This window comes from Bombina bombina, chromosome 4 (assembly GCF_027579735.1).
Source record: "Bombina bombina isolate aBomBom1 chromosome 4, aBomBom1.pri, whole genome shotgun sequence".
In the NCBI taxonomy this organism is placed as follows: Eukaryota; Metazoa; Chordata; class Amphibia; order Anura; family Bombinatoridae; genus Bombina; species Bombina bombina.
Window position 1 is genome coordinate 276,446,229 of NC_069502.1, and position 24,175 is coordinate 276,470,403.

A 24,175-nucleotide genomic window follows, 5' to 3' on the forward strand; every position below is an offset into this window, starting at 1 on the left:
TATTCTTCATGTTTGTCAACAGAGATAGGACGGGGACGAGGCAACACAGTGGTAAACCGATTACAAACCAATGGTTTCAAGAGGGAAACATGAAAAACATTGGAGATGTGCATTGCAGGAGGAAGGTCAAGAGCGTAAGCCACAGGATTAACCCCGTCAGAGTATTCGAAAAGGACCAACATAACAAGGAGCCAGTTTACTGGAAGGCACACAAAGGTTCAAGTTTAAAGAGGACAGCCAAACCCTCTCACCAACCTAGTAGGAAGGTGCGGGCAGACACCTACGATCAGCTTGGAACTTTTGGCGCTGCATAGAACGATGAAGGCAATCCTGAATATGTACCCACGTGGGGAACGGAGTTGCCGGAGATGCTCCTCCAAAGCCGGAATACCCTGAGACATGAATGAATCAGGCAACAAGGATGGTTGAAACCCATAATTTGCCATGAATGGGGATAACTGGGAGGAAGCATTAATAGCACTATTACGAACAAACTCTGCCCAAGGTAACAGTTCAGACCAATTATTGTGGTGATCTGAGACATAGCAACGGAGGAACTGTTCCAGAGCTTGATTAGACTGTTCCGCAGCCCCATTAGATTGAGGGTGATATGCCGAGAAGAAGGAAAGCTGGATTGTGCTTTTGGAGCCAGGGATAACCCAGAACAACCGGAAAATGCAGAGAATTAATCACCTGGTACTGGAGGGTTTCAAAATGGAAAGCCCCAACAGCCATGGATAACAGAGCGGTTTAGTGAGTAACGAGTGCGGGCTGAAGGGGCCTGCCATCAATGGCCTCAATAGCAAGCGGAACGGACAGAGGCAATACAGGAATGGAGTGCTTTGATACAAAAGCACTGTCAATGAAAAGGCCTGCAGCACCAGAGTCAACAAGAGCCTGGGTGACTATGGAGGAGTCCACCCAGGAAAGGACAACTGTGACCAAAGGTTTCTCCTTTAGCGGTTCTGGGGACGAGGATAAACCACACAAGGTCTGCCCCCGACAGGACCTTAGGTGCGAGCGTTTTCCGGCCATGTAGGACAAGACTTTGTGCAGCGTGAGTCAATAGGGTTTGCAGGGCTAGTGCAAATTGTTCCATGCGGTGATCCTGTTCATCCATACTGTAAATGATAGTAGGTAAAGGTGGATTATTAGCACCAACAGGATACATGGCCCTTGCGTAATGTCAGGGTGCCAGGAATCATACTGAGACATGAAGTGCAAAAATAATCACACCTTTATTAATAACAAAAAATAATAAAAAGTCCACAAGTCAAATAACAAGCCAGGAGTCAAAGCCAGAGCTGGTAGTCAGACGAGCCGAGTCAGGAACCAGGAGGGACGTCAGACAGCCAGGTAATACACAGGAACTCACTGAGACAATGCAAGGGCAAAGCATACTGAACAGAGGCCCTTTAAATAATAAATGATGACATCACAATTCTGAGACTGCAACCTGTCTCACACGGATGATGTACAACAGTCTGGCCATAAGAGGGCGTGCAGGAAAATGAGCAGCATCACACACTCTGCACCAAATTCAAAGGTAAGCAAAAATGGCTCCCAGCAGCACATGGCAAACAAAGCAGTGAAAAAACCCTGACAGAGTTGTGGCGAGGCCAAATGGCCGCACTACAAATTGGAAATGTTTGTCTAGGTAGGCAAACCTCAGATATTTGCAATAGTCCCTGTGAATGGGAACGTGCAGGTCTATGGTGTCATGATTTGACTCTCTTGTATTAGGGGCAGAATGGAGCGGATAGTCTCCATCTTGAAGGACGGTACTCTGAGGAATCTGTTTAGTAATTTTATATCTAGAATGGGTCTGAAAGTTCCCTCTTTTTTGGGAACCACAAACAGGTTTGAGTAAAACCTGAGACCCTCTTCCTGACTTGGAACAGGCACTATCTCTCCCAAGAGGAAAAGGTCTTGAACACAATTCAAGAACGCCTCTCTTTTTATTTGGTCTACAGATAATCTGGGAGGAAAGGTCTTGAACTCTAACGTGTACCCCTGGGAAACTATGTCCACTGCCCATGGGTCTGGAACATCTTGTTCCCAAGCTTGCATGAACTGAGAAAGTCGCCCTCCACTAGATCTGATCCCGGATCGGGGGCAAACCCTTCATGCTGTCTTGGATTCAGCTGCAGGTTTCTTGGATTGCTTCCTCTTGTTCCAGGACTGCCCAGGTTTCCAAGCAGGCTTGGACTGCTCCTGTTTGGTAGAGGCAGTAGAAGACTTACCTCCGAAGTTGTGAAAGGAACGAAAATGTACCACCCATGATATCAGAAATTATTTCTGCCAAAGCCGGTCCGAACAAGGTCTTTCCCTTGTAAGGGATTGCCAAAAGTTTAGATTTTGAAGAAACATCAGCGGATCAAGATTTAAGCCATAGCGCTTTACGCACTAACACCTAGATTACGAGTTTTGCGTTAGAGGCTATGCGGTGCTAACAAGCAGTTTATGCTCACTGCTCACTTACAGGCAGCGCTGGTATTACGGGTTTTTACAAACCCGGCGTTAACAGACAAAAAGTGAGTGTTGAGCAAAATTTTGCTCCACATCTCACTCCAATACCAGCGCTGATTACGTTAGTGGTGAGCTGGTTGTGCGTGCTCATGCACGATTTTCCCATAGGAATCAACGGGGAGAGCCAGCTGAAAAAAAGTCTAACACCTGCAAAAAAGCAGCGTAAAGCTCAGTAACGCAGCCCCATTGATTCCTATGGGGAAATAAAATTTATGTCTACACCTAACACCCTAACATGAACCCCAAGTCTAAACACCCCTAATCTTACACTTATTAACCCCTAATCTGCCGTCCCCGACATCGCCGACACCTACATTATATTATTAACCCCTAATCTGCCGCTCCGGACATCGCCGACACCTACATTATACTTATTAACCCCTAATCTGCTGCCCCTGACATCGCCGACACCTACATTAAATTTATTAACCCCTAATCTGCCGCTCCAGACATTGCTGACACCTACATTATACTTATTAACCCCTAATCTGCTGCCCCCAACATCATACTTATTAACCCCTAATCTGCCGTCCCCAACGTCTCTGCCACTATTTTAAATTTATTAACCCCTAAACCTAAGTATAACCCTAACACCCCCTAACTTAAATATAATTTAAATAAAATTACTATAATTAACTACATTATTTAAAACTAAATACCTATAAAATAAACCCTAAGCTAGCTACAATATAACTAATAGCTTAGGGTTTATTTTTATTTTACAGGCAAGTTTGTATTTATTTTAACTAGGTAGAATAGTTATTAAATAGTTATATCAAGGACTCTCACCAAAGAGCAAAAAACAGAATTTATGCTTACCTGATAAATTACTTTCTCCAACGGTGTGTCCGGTCCACGGTGTCATCCTTACTTGTGGGATATCTCTTCCCCAACAGGAAATGGTAAAGAGTCCCAGCAAAGCTGGCCATATAGTCCCTCCTAGGCTCCGCCCACCCCAGTCATTCGACCGACGGACAGGAGGAAAAATATAGGAGAAACCATATGGTACCGTGGTGACTGTAGTTAGAGAAAATAATTCATCAGACCTGATTAAAAAACCAGGGTGGGCCGTGGACCGGACACACCGTTGGAGAAAGTAATTTATCAGGTAAGCATAAATTCTGTTTTCTCCAACATTGGTGTGTCCGGTCCACGGCGTCATCCTTACTTGTGGGAACCAATACCAAAGCTTTAGGACACGGATGAAGGGAGGGAGCAAATCAGGTTACCTAAACGGAAGGCACCACGGCTTGCAAAACCTTTCTCCCAAAATAGCCTCCGAAGAAGCAAAAGTATCAAATTTGTAAAATTTGGCAAAAGTGTGCAGTGAAGACCAAGTCGCTGCCTTACATATCTGGTCAACAGAAGCCTCGTTCTTGAAGGCCCATGTGGAAGCCACAGCCCTAGTGGAGTGAGCTGTAATTCTTTCAGGAGGCTGCCGTCCGGCAGTCTCATAAGCCAATCGGATGATGCTTTTAAGCCAAAAGGAAAGAGAGGTAGAAGTCGCTTTTTGACCTCTCCTTTTACCAGAATAAACAACAAACAAAGAAGATGTTTGTCTGAAATCTTTTGTAGCCTCTAAATAGAATTTTAGAGCACGGACTACGTCCAAATTGTGTAACAAACGTTCCTTCTTTGAAACTGGATTCGGACACAAAGAAGGTACAACTATCTTCTGGTTAATATTTTTGTTAGAAACAACCTTTGGAAGAAAACCAGGCTTAGTACGCAAAACCACCTTATCTGCATGGAACACCAGATAGGGCGGAGAACACTGCAGAGCAGATAACTCAGAAACTCTTCTAGCAGAAGAAATAGCAACCAAAAACAAAACTTTCCAAGATAGTAACTTAATATCTATGGAATGTAAAGGTTCAAACGGAACCCCTTGAAGAACTGAAAGAACTAGATTTAGACTCCAGGGAGGAGTCAAAGGTCTGTAAACAGGCTTGATCCTAACCAGAGCCTGAACAAATGCTTGAACATCTGGCACAGCTGCCAGTCTTTTTAAACACCAAAAAACTCTTAACCATCTCCGTGGAGATGTTGCCTGTGCAACGGCAAAGAGAATGACTGGGGTGGGCGGAGCCTAGGAGGGACTATATGGCCAGCTTTGCTGGGACTCTTTGCCATTTCCTGTTGGGGAAGAGATATCCCACAAGTAAGGATGACGCCGTGGACCGGACACACCAATGTTGGAGAAAGGGATCTCTATAAAAGCCTCCTCTTAATATCCCGTTATTCTCCCAACAAACGGTTAACAAAGATCAATAAAACAATTATTTACCTGCAAGAGGTAAAATATAAGAGGGGCGCTCAATATATAAGCTGAGGTCAATAATATATGCTATGCAGACAATTAAAAGTGTATTTACAATATTTATTAGTTGATATAACTCAAAATCAAAAAACACATTTATAAATCAATTCATAAAACACGGTCTAAATAAATATAAGTGTACAAATGTGGCCACAATTCGATACACAATAATGAATTGCAATTCATAAAATATATATATATATATATATATATATATATATATATATATATATATTCAATAAAAGAAAAATAATTTATTACTAAAAATATAGCAGTTTTTATATGACTTGAATGGATTTAGTAAATTTGAATTGTTACTTTGGTTGTCAGTATAGCAACAATGTATATTTGAGACTGAAATATGAACAATTGTTGTTTTCCCTGTTCACTGTGGTCTTAAAGATATATAAGTGTACAAATGGCGCCAAAAATTTATTTGGACTGTGATTTTAAACCTTCTGGAACAATGTGCATATATCTTTAAGACCACAGTGAACAGGGAAAACAACAATTGTTCAAATTTCTGTCTCAAATATACATTGTTGCTATACTGACAACCAAAGTAACAATTCAAATTTACTAAATCCATTCGCCTGACCACTTCGCCTGGCTTGGATGAAAACTTCTCCCGGCTTCGTTGAGGACTTCGGCCCGGTTGGATGAAGACTTCTCCCGGTAAGGTGATCTTCAAGGGGTTAGTGTTAGGTTTTTTTAAGGGGGTATTGGGTGGGTTTTAGAGTAGGGTTGGTTGTGTGGGTGGTGGGTTTTAATGTTGGGGGGCATTTGTAATTTTTTTTTACAGGTAAAAGAGCTGATTATTTTGGGGCAATGCCCCACAAAAGGCCATTTTAAGGGCTATTTGTAATTTAGTGTAGGGTAGGGCTTTTTTTTATTTGGGGGGGCTTTTTTATTTTGATAGGGGGATTAGATTAGTAATTAGTTTAAAAATCTTGTAATTTGTTTATTATTTTCTGTAATTTAGTGTTTTTTTTGTACTTTAGATAATTTAATTTAATTGTATTTAATTTAGGGAAATAATTGAATTATAGTGTAGTGTTAGGTGTTAGTGTAACTTAGGTTAGGTTTTATTTTACAGGTAAATTTGTCTTTATTTTAGCTAGGTAGTTATTAAATAGTTAATAACTATTTACTAACTATTCTACCTAGTTAAAATAAATACAAACTTCCCTGTAAAATAAAAATAAGCCCTAAGCTAGCTACAGTGTAACTATTAGTTATATTGTAGCTTAGTGTTTATTTTACAGGTAAGTATTTAGTTTTAAATAGGAATAATTTAGTTAATGATGGTAATTTTTATTTAGATTTCTTTTAATTATATTTAAGTTAGGGGGTCTTAGGGTTAGGGTTAGATTTAGATTTAGAGGTTAATAACTTTAGTATAGTGGTGGCGATGTTGGGGGCGGCAGATTAGGGGTTAATAAATGTAGGTAGGTGTCGGCGATGTTAGGGACGGCAGATTAGGGGTTAATAATATTTAACCAATGTTTGTGAGGCGGGAGTGTGGTGGTTTAGGGGTTAATATGTAGTTTGTGGGTGTTAGTGTACTTTTTAGCACTTTAGTTAAGAGTTTTATGCTACGGCTTTGTAGTGTAAAATTCTTAACCACTGACTTTAAAATGTGGTACCAGTCTTGACAGGAGAGGGTGTACCGCTCACCTTTTGGCAGACTCGTAATACCGGCGCTATGCAAGTCCCATTGAAAAAAAAGAGGATACACAATTTACGTAAGTGGATTTGCGGTATTTCCAAGTCTGGCCAAAAAAGTGAGCGGTACACCTGTACCTGCAAGATTCGTAATACCAGCGGGCGTTAAAAAGCAGCGTTAGGACCTCTTAACGCTGCTTTTTAAGCCTAACGCAAAACTCGTAATCTAGCCGTAAGATTGCAAAGCCAGATATCTTGGCTCCCAACTTAATGACCTGTAAGGAAGCATCAGTGATAAAGAAATTTGCTAATTTAAGAGCTTTAATTCTATCCTGAATCTTCTCTAAAGGGGTCTCAGCTTGAAGAGTCTCTGACAAAGCGTCAAACCAGTAAGCTGCCGCACTGGTCACTGTCGCAATGCATACCGCTGGTTGCCATTGCAGCCCCTGATGTGTATACATCTTCTTTAAAAGAGCCTCCAGCTTCTCATCCATAGAATCCTTAAAGGAACAACTGTCCTCAATAGGAATAGTAGTTCTCTTAGCCAAAGTGGAAATCGCTCCTTCCACTTTAGGAACTGTCTGCCATGATTCCCTGATGGAGTTAGCCATGGGAACATCTTCCTGAAAACAGGGGAGGGAGAAAAGGGGATTCCTGGTCACTCCCATTCCTTGGTAATAATTTCCGTAGCACGGTTTGGTACTGGAAACACCTCCCCAGAAGAAGGAACAGCAAAATATCTATTCAACTTACTAGACTTTTTAGGGTTGACATTGATAGGTGTTTGGAGTTGTCCAATGTAAAACCTCCTTTAACAAAACATGAAGGTGCTCAAGCTTGAATCTGAAGGAAACCACTTCAGCATCAGAAGAAGGAATAACACCTTCCGTATCTGAGATTTGTACATAATAGTTCTCTCAATACAAGAACTGCAAAAAGGGTTCTACTTGGGTATCCAAGCAAAGTCTGCATTCAGCAGAAGGCACAGACTCCAGGTCCATCTTGCACCGGAATGTTAAACACCCAGAATAATGAAAAAAATAGTTTAATTTTTACAATTGATGAAAAAAAATACTGTCTCTTTAAGAAAAACACGGACACAAAATATGCTATTTATTGCTCTGGTCCTCTATATTAAGAATTAAAGTGGAGGTTAATATAAATAAAGTGGGAAAACCTTGTGCACACTCTACACCTCAGCACTAAACTGAGGTGCCTACCAGCTCCTCCTGACACAGACTGATCACTATATAATCTTTCCGGACTGCAGGAGAACTTAGACATCAGCAAGAAGTCTGCATAGCGTTATTCTGTGAGACTTCATGAACAAAAATGGTGCCAAGGAGCCGTGCGCTAAAAGGAGGAGACACGCCTCCTAGTAACCTCACACTCTCCTCACACTGGCGAAAACGGCTAGCGGCTAAATAAAAAATATTCCCATGCCCCCAAAAAAGCGACTGCATGTATAACCAGTTATGCTGACTGAGCCACTACAAAATAAAACTGAAAATTAACAAGTAATTTTAGTGAATCTCCCTCCTACCGCCACACAGTATCCTTCAACCTGCCTCAAAAATTCCTGACCCCAGGAATATGTGTCTCAAAAGGGTGCAGATCATTAATAATGAAGTGCCAAAATAAATTCTATGAAATAATATGGCACTTACCTGCACTCCTGATTGTCCGGCAGGAGGACCATTCACTGGTATGAGAGGAAGCTGCTCCTCACAGAGACCTGTGGACAGAGAAGTGAACAGAGTAAACCTACTCTGGCATTCTGAATGAGGGCAGCAACTGTTAGGAAAACACAGTGGAGCCCATGCCACAAGTTCCTAACTGCTTAAAAGCTACCACAGCCCTGCTGAAGAGACTGACGTGGAGTACAGCTAAACCCAGGTGTTAGGAAGATCACCAGAAAAACAAAAAAATCTTGATAGAAGAATCTAAATCAGACACCTAATTACTTCACCTCCTCCTTGCACTAGAGGCAAAGAGAATGACTGGGGGTTGTGGGAAGGGAAGTGATACTTAACAGCTTTGCTGTGGTGCTCTTTGCCTCCTCCTGCTGGCCAGGAGTTATATTCCCAACAGATCCATGGACTCACCATGTCGTAAGAAAGAAACGGTGATCAAGAAAATTTCCAGCTGCCCCTGAATCAATGAAGGTTTGAGTGTGGACAGAATTCTAAAAAAAGTAAGGGTAACAGGTACCAGGATCCAAGAGGAGTGAGGGGATTTAGTAGAGACCACGCTTAGAGGTACCCCAGTTTTATCCTCTAAGCATGGGCTTTTCCTGGCAGAATATCACAGTTCTTAAGTTGATGTGAGTTACAACCACAGTAGAAACACAGTCTCAATCTCCTTCTTCTCTGTCTTTCAGATTCTGTGGGCTTGAGGGAGGAGAGACCCATGGGTTTCTCTAAAGAGGTAACTGGAGGTGCTGAAGGGGAAGAGGATAGTCTAGAGACCGGATGAGTAGGAGGAGGAGAGGGAAGGGTTCTACGAGTTCTGTCTCTCTCATCTTGTTTCTCCTGAAAGCGAGAATCTAGACTGATACAAAGTGTTATGAATTCATCCAGGGAAGGAACATCACGATAAGTAAGCTCATCCTTGATGCGCTCATGCAAGCCTCTCCTAAAGGCTGCCTTGAGAGCACTGCCATCCCAACTGGCCTCAAGTGCCAAGGTGCAAAACTCGATGGCGTATTGTGCAACAGATCTATTTGCTCTGGAAGAGATCCAAGAGAGGGTACTCTGCAGCAGAAGTGCGGCCGGAGGTCCCATAAACAGAGGATAAAGCAGAAATGAAGGCATCAGCATTGTTCAGGAGTTGAGTGCTCTGTTCCAAATTATAAAAGTGACCTTTGACTGATGAGACTGGAAGGTGTGAGGATCATTGCAAAAGTGCAGCCTGCACTGGTTGAGAAAACCCCTACAGTCGGTAGTACCATCATACTTGTCAGGTAATGGTATCTGGGGTATACTTCCAGAAGCAGGGGAAGAAGCTGAGGCACTAGCAGCAGGGACTGGCTGTGTAACAACAGGAGCAGTGAGGTGAGGAGAGCGTAGAGGTTATAGCCTCTAATTTAGAATCCACACTCTGCAAGTGTATGGTATGGGTTTCCAGCATCTGTCCCTGAAGAGTGACTGCTCTTGCTTCCTCATTTGGGTCCATGGCCTAAGTATAATGTAATGCTCCTGGGATATCTCTCTATCAGACCAAACTTGGCCAGTAGTTTTCTTATCCCGGCGTCAAGTGGAATGATATGAAATATCCCAGAGCAGAGTAAGTTATGGAAATGAGGTAAGCAGTACTCTTGGTAGACAGGGTAGTCCTTCAGAGCAATAAGAAGACAGCAGTTCAGGGGTTAAGCAAGCAGAGTGGTCAGACAGGCAGAGTTCAATATCAGAATGGCAATCCAGCAATTCAGTAACACAGCACCCAGGAGCACACAAAGCAACACCTATACTTGGGCAGTGTATGTAAGCACTGCATATACTTACAAAGGCGCTGATTTGCGCCAAGCAGCTCAAAGGATCCGGCTTCAGAGGGAGAGACGGGCAGCAATAACATCATCGCTGCACTCTCACAGGAAACGCTGCATCCCTGGCAACAGCCAGAGTAGCAACCGCCACGTCCCTGGCAAAAGCCAGGGTGGTGCAGGGAGCAGTGTGACATTCTCTTGGTATTCTTAGTTGAAAGCTAAACCTAGGTAGGCTCATATGCTAATTTCTAAGCCCTTGAAGGCCACCTCTTATCTGAATGCATTTGACAGCTTTTCACAGCAAGAGGGCGTTAGTTCTTGTGTTTCATATAAATTACATTGTGCCCACGCACGTGGAGTTATTTAAAGGTCAACAATAATTGCCTGAAATGCAAGTCTGTCAAAAGATCTGAGATAGGGAGGCAGTCTGCAGAAGCTTAGATACAAGGTTATTACAGAGGTAAAAAGTATATTGCTATAACAGTGTTTGTTATGCAAAACTGGGGAAAGGTAACTAAAAGGGATTATCTATTTTTTTTAAACAATAACATTGTTGGTGTTTACTATCCCTTTAAAAGCAACATTTATGCTCTTTCAGTCTTTTATTACAAGAAGATTTCAAGACTTCCTGACATTCAAGCCTTTGATCAAGTTTTGGGCAGGATAAGGACAGTTATCAGGCCTGCTTCCCCTCCATGGAACCTTAGCTTGGTTTTAAAGGTTCTTCAGGCTCAGTCATTTTAACCTATGCATGTTCTGGAATTCAACCTCCTTATCTGATTTTCCATTCGGATAAAGCAGCTTTAAAAAGGACAATAAACAATCTGTTACATGGTCTAATAAATATTTTTAGTAAATATTTTTTTAACCTTCATTTGTGCAGTCTCCATTACTTCCTGCCTTAGAGTCGGTTTAGTATTAAGTGAATAGACTAGAGTCAGATTTGATCATGCTCAGAACTAGGAGAATGAAACTTTGTTTCAAAAATGTTCCACTCTTATAACACTGCAGACAGGGGTTACATTGAGAAATTGTGCTAATTTTGGTAGAAAACAAGTAAGTTGTTTACCTTTATTTTACACAATCTGTTCTTTATATTTTTACTTTGATTTAATATATTTGTTTTTACCAAAGGGATACTGTTTAATTTCCTTTTAAGAAGAAACTACTCTTTCCTTCCTAAGGCTGTTTCTTCTAAAACAACTGGAGATCCTGCAAGGCCAAGCAGGACTAATTTAAATAACTAATGACAACAACTGCTTGATCTGGGCTATCACTATTGGCAGCAGAAAAATTGGTGAAAAGATGTACGCAAGACTAAACTACCAAGCAGCTACAAACACACCCGCAAACTAGGCCTAAGGATCCCTGTACCTCCCAAAATATGTGGGTAAGCTTGTTGTTCAACCGAGAAGCCACCAGGTCTATCTCTGGGAGACCCCACTTTTCTACAATCTGATTGAAAACCTCCAGGTGAAGAGGCCACCACCAGGATGAAGAGATTTGTGACTGAGAAAATCAGATTTGCAATTGTTGAAAATTCGTGAGACCTTCCTCATCGCTAGGGAACTGAGAGTTCCACCTTGATGATTGATATAAGCCACTGCTGTGACATTGTCTGATTAAAAATGCAGATGGGGGGGCGGAGCTTGCCACAAGATGGAGGAGACACATTTTACCTGAGCTCCGGGTTCAGAGTCTAAATTTAACAACCTTATGAAGGACTAACCTGACCATAACTTCTTCACCTACTTTGTAGAGCACCCTAATACTATATGAGACCCAATTCAGCCCTTATTACTTCACATTGGCCTATAATTACAACACCTTTAATAAGCTGCCACCCGGACCGCATTGTGCACTCAGAACAAAGCAGCTTCTTCAAATGGCATTTTGTCTGATTACACTACGTCTCAACCTGGCTAAGAACAGAAGTGACCTGAAGCCCGGGAGCAAGTCCCTGTGTTTGCTATCACTACCAGCTTCCTAATCTGACCCGCGAGAAGGCTACACAGAGGGACTCCCACCCGCTCCTACACTATAACCACAGCATCTGAGAACTGCGATCCACAACTGAGTCCCCTACGTGGCAAAGACCGACTTTGAGAATTTAGTGCTTTTGAGACTGCAGTTCCATGGTAGCGGGGAAGTCCTACGCACGGTCCAGCACTTTTGCCGGCACTTCATTACAAGTTGGAGTTGCGACTCCAGTGTCAGCCATGACTCTGATGTCCTTCAGGGGATACAATAATTGCTCTCTCCAATAGCTACACCTACCATGCTGTGCCTACATCATCTCTTCCCTCTCTGGTACGCCACGGTGAGAGGCCACTTTCCTTTACTGCTAGAGGTATAGCTTTCGGTCACATCCTTTGCACGCAGTTACTACTCACAACATGGCTTAAAATTCTTTTAATATCTCTTGTTCAAGTGAGCCTAAAGTTCCTATTATTTTGTTTGGCGGTATGAGGTCTATAGTATTTTCTATTCTTTGTGTATTGTCATTAATTTGTGATAATGCGTCTGCCTTAACGTTTTGGGATCCTGGTCTGTAGGTGATTATGAAGTCAAACCTGTCAAGAAATAGTGCCCATCTGACTTGTCTGGAGGAAAGCGTTTTGTTATTTCTTAAATACTGAAGATTTTTATGATCAGTATAAATTACAAATGGTTTGTAGGTTCCTTCTAATATGTGCCTCCAAGTTTCTAGAGCTGATTTGACGGCCAACAATTCTTTGTTTCTTTGAGACAATACTGCACCTATTCCTGAATCTGATGCATCTACTTCTACAAACAATTGGCAAGAATGATCTGGGAGATTTAAAATTGGTGCAGTTACAAAAATTTTTTTCAGAAATTCAAAGGCTTGTTCTGCTTCAGGTGTCCATTTAAATCTCATGTTCTTTCTTGTCAAATTAGTCAATGGCTTGATAATAGCTGAGAAATTAAAGATACATTTTCTGTAGAAGTTAGTGAAACCCAAAAATCTTTGAAGAGACTTAACAGTTGAGGGTCTTGGCCAATTTGTGATTGCTGTTAGTTTGTCTGGGTCCATTTGTATTTTGTCAGGGGTGATGATATATCCTAAAAATTTTATTTTATGAACGTGAAATTGGCATTTTTCTAACTTAGCAAATAATCTATGATCACGTAAACGTGTTAGTACCCATCTAACATGTTTTATATGTTCTTGCTTGTTCTTTGAGTATATCAAAATGTCATCAAGATATAGGACTACACAAATTGCCGTAAGATCCCTAAAAATATAATTTATAAAATGCTGAAATGTACCGGGGGCGTTGCAGAGCCCAAATGGCATTACCTTATACTCGAACAGACCATATCTGGTCTTAAAGGCTGTTTACCACTCATCCCCTTCCTTGATTCTGATCAAATTGTATGCGCCTTTTAAATCCAATTTGGTATAGATATAGATATATGTTGTAATTCTTTTTGAGATAGAGGGTATATTTTACCATAAGGGATTTCTGAGCCTGGTTTAATGTCAATGGGACAGTCATATATCCTATGCGGAGGTAAAGTCTCTGCTTCTTTAATATCAAATACGACTCTTAAATCTTGGTAGTCAGATGGGATGTCAATGTTTACATTACCTATTACCTGATGTGGATAACAGGTAGTGCTACAGAATGGGGATAAAAATTGGATATCATTCTTAGACCAGTCAATTGTGGGATTGTGTTTGGTAAGCCAGTGGTATCCTAGTATAACTGTGTGTATAGATTTGGGTATTATGTCAAAACTTATATATTTAGTATGACCTTTAGGTGTGTTGATATGAGTAGAGGTATAGTGTGGTGTGTTATTGGCCCATTGTGAATTAAAGTACCATCAATAAACTTTACAAAAATTGGGTTTTGTTTTGCAATGGAAGGAATTTTATTATTTTTAACAAACTCAGCCTCAATAAAACAACCAAAAGCTACTGAGTCTATAATAGCATTAGACTTGACCTGTAGGTGATCCCACTGTAAAGGTAGGGACAAAGTCAGTTTAGATTCAATTTCACTGGGAGTAATTGTATTTATAATTTTTTCCTTACCCTTCTTGTGTCGATTCAATATAGGACAAGTGGCGACTGTGTGCTCTTTATTGGCACAATATAGACATAAGTTAGATAATTTCCTCCTTAATTTCTCCTCTTGTGTCAGAGGTCCCTTAAAGTGTGCCAATTTCCATGGGGGTACTCTGGTTAGCATATCTTTCAGTTACATGACTTACTGGTCTTTTAGGAAACACATCTGTGGAATATTTTTCAGCATGACGTTCCCTCAACCTGCGGTCCCAGTGTAGTCGATACCCTTGATGACCTGATAAAGCTATCTGGCATTCCAACTCTAGAGAGTTCATCCTTTAATGATTCACTTAGACCAAGTCTAAATTGGTTTTTTAAACTTATGTCATTCCATAATGAATCAGCAGCCTACATTTGAAAGTCTGTAATAAACTCCTCAACTGGGCGTTTCCCCTGTTTTAGGGAGCGCAATTTAGTCTCAGTATTTATTTGTTTATTTGTGTCCTCATACAGTGCTGCCATGGCAGTAAAAAATTGATCTAATGAATCAAGTATTTGGCTATTTGATTCAAAGAACTGGTTGGCCCAGGCCCTGGGTTTACCAGTTAAATAAGATATTGTTGTATAAACTTTCAATTTCTCAGAATGATATGTGCAAGATTTCATTGTAAAAAAAAGCAGACAGGCATTTTTAAAATCCCTAAATTCAGACCTCTTGCCAGAGAACAAGGGTGGGGGATTTATGTGATTTTCTGGAGGGTCACTTGATTTTGGTGTTACTATGTCTTTAAGAACACTCTTTAGTGCTGCATTTTCTGCCTGGAGCTCAGTTAAACCCCTTGCTAAGTAATCAGTTTTGTGATTAAAGGGTTTGAAATTGAGAACTGATTTCTTTAGGATCCATTTTAATATATAATTTTTCTTTTTTATGGCTTGAGTATTCTGTAAGGTTTTAACAGTATGTATGTTAAAATCTTGTGTTTATAAATTGTAGTTTTGTAGCTGAGATTTGCTTCTAAGGAAAAATGTTATTAACCTTAGCAATGAACAAAATCAGCAGATTTAATTAAGTGTTGCAAGGGTTCTCATTTAACATGAAAACAAATTGTGCAGAGACAAGCAAGTAATATAAATATATGCCTAGCAATAGATACTTTGAATAATATTTTAGAGTTCAGGAACATGTATACAAATGTATCTGAATGTGAGAACAAGAGGTTTGTTTCAAGCAAAGCACAGAAATATAGTAGTAAAAGTTCAAGCAAGCAAACAATGTCGGGTAATTCCTTATACAAAAGTTATACTTGCGATTTCAGGCTTGCAAATAGATGCACAACAAAGAGCTGAAATGAAGAGGATTGCAGTCTGTTAAATGGAGGTTTGTTATCCAAATATCCCAGCTGCTTCAGAAATGTGTGTAGATTCACAAAGTTCCTTGTAAGCAGGATTCCTAGCAAGCTGACAGGAGGTCAGAAGCCAAAATGAGGCTGATAGGCACAGGAAATCACTCAGGAATGAATTGAGGAAAACAGCAAATCACTGTTTGAAACAAAAAGGAAACTGAATAAATGTTCCAAAATTCTTATGAAAAGGTTGCCTGATTTGAAGTTGTTAAATCCAGAGTAAGATACAGCTAGACTATTAACAAAATACTCAAGCAATGTCTGCTCAAAGGAAGTTAAGTAGCTTAGGAGAGAAAGGGGTGGAGAGAGACTTAAAGGTACAGCATCCTTACATAGTTATTGGTTAATGGTCTAGTTTCTAGCTCAGTTTATTTGCCTACAACATAGGGCAGTCAGTCAGTTCTTATATTGTTTGCAGCTAACTTTATTGTTTTATATATATGTTTTGTTATAGTTTGAGAGTTGATTTCTTGTTTCTGTCTTAAGCTCCCTGCTGTGCTTTAAAGATTATATATGGCGATATTAGTTCTTATGCCAAACTTGTCTGTCGTGGTATATACAACCAATCTAATTTAGCACACCATAGACTGCCACATTTTACTGTATAAAGGTTATGTGATTATTACTGCTGGTTATTTGCCATCGCTATTTTGCAAGGTACACATATCCATATCACTATCATTCGTCTCCAGGGATGGGTTTCCTGTGACAGTGATAACTATATCTAAAAGCAATTGGGCCCAAAAGTGATATCCAGACAGGCTAAACACACTAAAAGCCATATCCAACATTAATACTTTCTATACTTGGGGGATATGTCCCTCCTAAGTAGCTTTTTAACTTTTGGTTATTATAATATGGAGCACTATACTGAGCTAATCTGTTTTGACTGCTATCCATATATTTGGAAATATGTTTAGAGGTTCCCCTAATGGCTACCACATACCTGATTTCTTTCTACAAGTCCTGGGTTTCTTTTATATTGTATAACATTCTACTCAGGCCTCACCTCCTATTTATTCATAAAGACATATCTCATCTTTCTCCACCCGCTGGCGGAGGAGAGTGAGGGTTTTGAGTAGACCCATAAAGTATAACTGCCCACTACAAGACATGATAATAGCACCTTTATGAGACTTAGCCTAGCACTGCTTCAATCGCTTTTCTTGTTTTACTCCCTCATTTATACCTGTGTATTATTTTGAGTAATCTGTATTAATTGGTGTGCACCTATGCTCATTTGTCATGTCATCTGTTGTTCGTAATTAGTGAGTAGACATCTATACAATCTTACCTAAAGCGAGTTGAGCATTTAAAACTACTCATAGAACGAATTTCCCATCTTGTTGATCTTCTAGTTAGGGTATATTTGTCATTACACCCTCAAATGTTTGGTTACACTTCTACCTTCTACAACATGTGGGTACTGTCAGAGGCCGAGACAGCACTTCATGTCATATCTATACTATCTCCTGTAGCCATATCTTATATCCTATATGACTCTTTATGATAGTTGACAATCTGCAATCAGATACCTATGTTAACCTTGCTGAGCGAACCATTTATAGCAGTATTACGGCTTATAGTTTTTTACATATTATATATATTGAGACACACATAGCAAGCACAGAAAGACTGACTTTTCATAGACAGTTGTATACTCCAGGGATCACGCTATAGTATAGTAACTCCACATTTTTTTTTTTACTTGTCTACATTACCTACCTTATCCGCTTAATCCCCCTTAGATACACTGACCCTTCCATTCTTTCTGCATACCCTCTTCTCACCTCCCTCATTAAAAATTTGATTTATTCTTTATTTTTTGTCACCCTAGAAAGCTCCGTCCTACCCCCCCAAATACAGATTATTACATTTATACAGATAATATGCTTATAAATATATGTTAATTAATCAAGTCCAAGAGTGGCATTATATCATTCTAGGTTACCTCCAGCAACTTCAGCTAGTATACATAGGTCCAAGAGTGGCCTATAGCCAATATGGGAGGTTTATATAATATAAAAAATGAGGTTTCATTTTATCTGTATATGCTTTGTCTGAAATGTTGACAAACTATTTTTGCCTTCTGTATATGTTGACCATCTGTGTTTTTATTGTCACTGTAATAGGATATATACAGAATCTTATTATGTGGTTACTGATAAAAACCTCAATAAAAATTTATGAAAATAAAAATGCAGATAAGTCTCTGTTTTCAGAAGAGGATAGCCCTGAAGATTGCACAGAGTTCCAGTATCTTTATTGGTAAAACTCCCTGTACTCTCCGGAACCCCCAAACTGCACCCCAACCTGAAAAACTTGTGTCTATTGTGATAACAGTCTGGATAGGATCAACAAACGATGACCCCAGAGAAATGGACTGGTGACTTATTCACCAGGAAAGAGATTGTCTTGCTCTGAAATCCAAAAGGATTTTCTGAGAGAGCTGAGTGTAATCCTTGCACCATTGACAAAGCATACAAAGCTTAAAAACTCTTATGCGAAACTGAGCAAATATAATAGCATCTGATGCTGCTATAATCAGACCTAACACCTACAATACACATACAAAGAGCTACCGTAGGAAAGGGAACTGACTAAAGACTTTAACAAGCTGTCTGTAACTTTAATCTCCTTTGATCTGTTAAAGAAAATCTCAGAGAGGTTGAGTCTATAAATGACACCTAGGAAAGAGACTTGGGTTAGAGTAGAAACAGAACACTTTTGAAAATTGAGACTGTTAGTATGAGATACTGCTAAAGGTAAAGATGGAGCCTGTACCAAGATATCTTCCAGGTAAGTAAACACAGAAATACAATTTGCTCGTATTACAGACAAAAGAGTTCCCAGAACCTTCATGAAAAATATGGGTAGAGTAGTCAAACCAAATGGAAAAAGCAACAAACTGAAAAATGTACTGAAACTCAAATCTTAGGAACTAGTGATGGGACATAAATATTAAGGAAGCATCCTTCAAATCTATCATAGACATAAACTACACTTGTTAAACAAGAGGTAAAATGGTGTTTAATGTTCCATTTTGAAACTAGGAACCCTGAGAAATCTGTTTAGTCTTTAAATCCAGAATAGACCTGTAAATTCCCTTGTTCTTGGGAATACAAAGGTTGGAATAAAATCCCTGGCCTTAGTACTGGGACTATTACACCCATAGATTACAGATCCAAGATTGACTGAAAAACACTTTTGCCTTTACAGGGTCCCTTGGAATATGAGACAGAAGAAATCGTCCCCGAGGAGGCCTTGATTAGAAGCGTATTCTGTATCTCTGGGAAACTATAATTTAGAACCCATGGATCTTGAACAGATTAAGCAGACAGGCGATCATCTGCCTGCAGCTCCTGCTGTAGTTAGCAAAGCAACGATTGGAGGAAGCTGGATTTGTCATCGCTGTGCTAGCTAAAGCAGGAGCTGCAAGCGAAAGATCGCTGGTCTGTTTTCCATAAAGAAAGGTATTTTAAAAAAGTAGCTTCAATGTAAAGTTTAGTGACTTAAAGTGCCCTTGTTTCTAAGAGTATTTTTAGATACTGGGCACTTATTCATTAAACTTTACATTCACTTTAAACATAAAAGAGGAGGCATTTGTGTCCTGATCAGAAACAGACTCCTGATCATCTGAAATTGTTTCACCCTCTGAAGAAAGATCTACGAAGTCAGATTCTGAAACATTGAGAAACTGCTTACCTAATCTGATTCAGAAATGCTAGAAGGTACGTTGTTGGAAACAGACCTCTTGCGCTTGGAGGAGGCATAGCTGCTAGCATCTCAGAAATAGTTGAGTGCACAAAATCCTTAAATCCCGGAGCAAAATCTGAAGAAACCACTGTATATAGCAAATAGAGGGAGGACAGATTCATTTAGAGGCAAGAGCAGCATTAGACTCATATGCATAAGGTGATCCAAACAAGGATTGAAAAGCTGAGCAGGGGGAGATACAGGCATAAGCTTGCAAAGAACACATTTAAAATGAGTTACTAATTGTTAAGAGGATCTACCCTCTAAAGGATCAACTTTTAAAGTAGTGGGAACAGTTCCAGGATGCTCCATCATACAGGAAAAAAGAACACAGACAAAGCAAAACCTTAAAATCAAGATAATAAATGTTGGAGACAAAATACAACTAACAGTCAGGGATTTAAGCTGAAAAATCATAGACACTCGATTCAGTAAAGCACAAATGCAGAAGAGACCCTCTAACATATAAATATGTGCAAAAAATTTAACTCTTGAAGCTAAGAAAATGTTACCCCCTCCAACAAACCAAAGGCAAGCACAGAGGGACACTAAGCAGGAGAAGCAACTGAACTAGTGCAGCAGGAAAAAATAACTCCCACGCTAATGCTAATGAACATGCGCTAACCTGAGATAGGAAATCAGGTTGACGTGCTAATTCGCTGAAGTACCAAAGCTGACATGTGTTAAATACAAAAAATTACAGGACTGAAAAAGGCAGATGCGCACTAACCCCGACGCATGCAACCTCATCACAGTGTCACAAAAATATATTCTTTGACCCTTGGCAATGATGTACCTTATACGAAATGTACCTACTAATAGCCTGCGGGCTATGTGAGTGCAAAATGTGACCACTTACCCGACAACCACCCACTCTACTGTGCTTACCAGCTTCAGAAGCAAACTGTGTCCAGTAGATAGCCCATCTAGTGCTGTATGCGTGACAGCAGATGATCTAAATTTGGAGTATATCAACTACCCAACAGGAGGAGACTAAGGGACCGGTCTTTGCAACACCTGTGGCAGGCTTGTGACTAACTCCTTACTGGGAGTGATTATGACACTACCCAATTCGCCAAACTCCCCTCTTTCCCAAGTAGCAACTGAGGGGAAAAATAGGCCACAAATTGGTCTGATGACCCCTTTCTACGAAGAAACTGAGGCACATCAATTCTTCACCTTCCTCCTGTGGAAGCAAAGATAAGACTAGTTCACCAGTGAGGTGAAAGCTTTAAGTGCTCTTGGAGTTTTGGGAAAATGTGCCTACCCCTAGTGGCCAGGAAAGGCATTCCCAGGAGTAAGTGACTTGTGGACTCTCACCACATTTATGAAAGAAAGCTGCACTTGCTTGAATCTGAAGCAGATTTAGCCTGTAAATTATAAAACGTTAAAAGTTAATCACTACACTTCCATCAACTTGTTGCTCCCTGAGGCTGTCAATATCAGCAATCACATCTTGGCACATGGTTAAAGAAAGTTTAAGTTAGAAATTTCTGCATCTCTGGTATTTATCACCTGCTTAAATTATTACCACTGGATTATATATTACTTTTTAAGTATAATAGAATCTTGAACATTTACATGCAATGCACATACAAAATTAACCCTCATGATTTTAACATAGCATTATACAATCTTACGAAAAAAAAATATTTAAAAAATCTGAAAAAAGAAATAAATGCAATCTTGTTTAAGCAAGGTATGAAAAAGAATTAGAAACATAACTGTACCAAAATTTTTTATTTATTGAGAGAAAGTAATGTTGATTTAAAAATAAATAACAAATAGCAAAACATGATGAAAACCAACAGCTATGTAAAAGCTTTTGCTACAATAATATACACAATTGTATAAAATGTGATTAAAGGAACATAAAACCTCCCAAAATTATTTCATGATTCCGATAGTGCGTAAAATGAAAATTAAAAAAAAACACTTTTCAATTAACTTCTATTAGCAAATTTATTTTGTTCTCTTGTTATCCTCTGTTGAAAAGCTGGTAGGAATGTGTAGAAGCGTGCACGTGACTTGGGCAATGTATGGCATCTGTTTTATAACAGTTATACATTTGCAAGAACAGTAGGTGGCAGCGTTTCCTGTCATGTACTGCTTCAGCAATGTGCATATTACCAATTTAGATATCTCTTCAACAAATCACAAAATAAAAATGTTGGGTTTCATGTCCCTTTAAAGTCAGTTTATTTGGTTAAGAGCCTTTTTATATTGTAAAGGAATTCTAACCCTTGCTCTTTCCCCCTTCAAATTGTTTCCAATACAGTATAGAAACATAATATTCCTCACAATAGGGACTGCATATAAATGTATTGGTTGGTTTGATTTTTTAAATTTAAATCAAGTTTAAAATGAATAATACAATGTGAAACATTGGTTAAAAATACAAACACTGCATTAGAGAACAGAATGACAAATACAATACAATTAAAAGATCCTGTGCAAAACAGTTTTGATTGTTCTTTATAGAAATTGTTTCCAGAAAAAAAAATGGATTCAAGTCTTCTTTTAACAATGTTTGTGTGGTACAACATAGAAACAATTAGAATACATAAACAAGGTAGTCTATTAATAAAAGATGATATGAAAATGTGCATAGGCTTTAACATAAGCAAATAACAATTACATTAAAGAGAGAAAAACAAACACATTATTGTTTGTCTTCCTAATTTATCAGAATACAAACTTGTGTGTTTCTATAAACAAATAAGTAAAGACATACACACGTTATACAGAAGTAATCTCTTTTTGGTGTAACTTGGATAATTCTCTCTTCACAAAAAACACAATTTTATAGGACTACAAATTAAAATGGTCTCATCTTGATGAATAAATATTGTGATTTTACAATATTTGTCTCATGTACATTTTACTTAGTCATAGTTAATTAAGTAAAATTATAAAAAAATATTCACAGGAGATTGGTCACTACGAGAAAACATCAATTAAAAATGACTCTACTTTCAGTATAATATTAAAGGACGGACCTGTTCTTTTTAGAAGATTTTTCCACAGTGCCCTCTGGTGGCAAATTATATTTCAACAGCCACAATCTAATATTCAAAGATCATCCAGTATTGTAATACAAAGGGCAAAATAGCACCAGTAATCATACAGTTTTTATCTTCTAGCTATTTTTATTTTTAAGTGTACAGTTTTTAACTAATAAAGCAATGCTAAACTGAAGTTGGATACACGATACAAACTTGATGACCAAGAAACAAACACTGCTAGATATAATAGAAAATAAATTCTATTTCCTAACAAAACGAAATGAGACAATATTTAATAAAATGGTAATGTACATTAAAAAAATATGTTGACAGTTACAAAATACATACAAAATGCTACACAACATCTATGGATGTTATAAGAACATATTTCATTCTTGGTTTAGATTTTTATTTATTTATTTTATTTTTACTTTTGTTCATTTTTTTTTTTAAATAAATATCAAATTGACCTTTTTAAAGGTCATCAGTACACCCTGCCTATACTCTCTGCATTCAAAAGCAGACACTAAAATAAACAAGTGACTGCTTATTTGTACTAAAGTAGTGTGATGAAGAGGTCAATCAAAATCCTGTATAAAGTTTATCTAATGATTATTTTCTACAAAAACTAATAAAAAGTAATCAAAAAAGTCTATGGTGATTTTTGTAGCTTAATGATTAGATTAACTTTTTCACAAGATTGTGATCAACCTCGAAATGTTTGTTCCAGTTCCTCCTAGTAGTCACTTAGCGAGTTGTAGAATTTTGTTTCATTAATAATGATAAAAACTACCAGGGATAATACAGAAGATAAAATACCCTGATGTTGGCTTTTATGTGATGCACTATATAAAACTTAAAAGAAAACCTTTTGTACAGTGTTGTAGATACATTTATTTACTTTTTCGCACTCAGATATTCAATAATGTGCATTTTTTTTACAATCTTTGATGGCAGGACTCATAATAACTAGTACTATTGAAAGCTAAAAACATTTCTTTTTGTACAAAGTTGACAAACTTTGAAAGAGGACAGAGTGGCTGCTTTGATCGTCTTTCATGTTCTCTGCAGAAAGATGTCTGAAAAGTGACATCTTCTCCATTATAAAGAATTCGAACATAACGTTCTTCTTTTTTTTCTGGGTCATGCCACAGTTCAAAGACCAACCTAGCAGCAAATCGTGGAAATCTGGCTTCTGTGAGCCCAAGTGAGCTAAGAACTGGTGAAAGAGTCACATCATGGGCGGAATACAATGCAAAAACTTCCTCATTCTTCCCTTCCAAAATCCGCTGCATTCTATTAATAGTCTGGTTTAAAAGGGGGTGAGTAGCCATCAGGGCATACTTAAAATAAAGTTGCTTTTTGTGCCTTTCTTTTTCATCCTCTATCTGATGAGCTTTGATAACTTTAAAGTGTTCCATGTCAATGCAACCATTCTTAGTGCATGGGAAGCTTACATTGTGGCAAAAATGGCACAACAGTGAATCAATGGGATTTGATGCGCGCAGCTGTCTAGTAGGAACACCTACTACTTTTGCCATGTCTATGTAGGTCTTTTCTAGCTGGTTGTTTTTTACTCTGAAGCTGTACTGCCGACGCTGTTCTTCTTCCAAGTAGTGATTCCTTATTGGGCAGTCACACTGGCTAGAGCAAAATATCGTACTCCATTGGTACCTAATATTTATCTTCTTCCAGTCAAAGTCAGGTAGAAAGCTGTAGAGCAGAGCCAGCCCACTTTGTAATGTTCTGCTTTTTCCAGTGGATTCAAAATACAGATGTTTTATAGTCCAATCATTTGGAAGTAGTTTATGTTTCTTTAAGTAGATTGCACGTAATAGCTGCCCATTTTGAAGATGCTGCACAATACCTTAAAAAAACAAAAAAACAAATCAATCATCAATTATTAAAGTACAAGTAGATTTGCCTAATCAATAAATGCATGATAAAAAGAAAATACAATAACACATAGGGTATATT

General features: G+C 38.8%; 1 protein-coding gene across 2 annotated transcripts in view; it reads right to left on the minus strand.

Annotated features, from left to right (window-relative positions):
- Window positions 1–20,918: 20,918 nt before the first annotated feature.
- PXYLP1 (2-phosphoxylose phosphatase 1) overlaps window positions 20,919–24,175 on the minus strand; it is a 200,378-nt gene continuing 197,121 nt past the window's right edge. For both annotated transcript variants that reach the window (XM_053709975.1, XM_053709976.1), the window contains one exon: window positions 20,919–24,065. In XM_053709975.1, coding sequence (XP_053565950.1) covers window positions 23,137–24,065 — 929 coding nt within the window. In that variant the 3' untranslated portion in view covers window positions 20,919–23,136. The remainder of the gene's footprint in view (window positions 24,066–24,175) is intronic.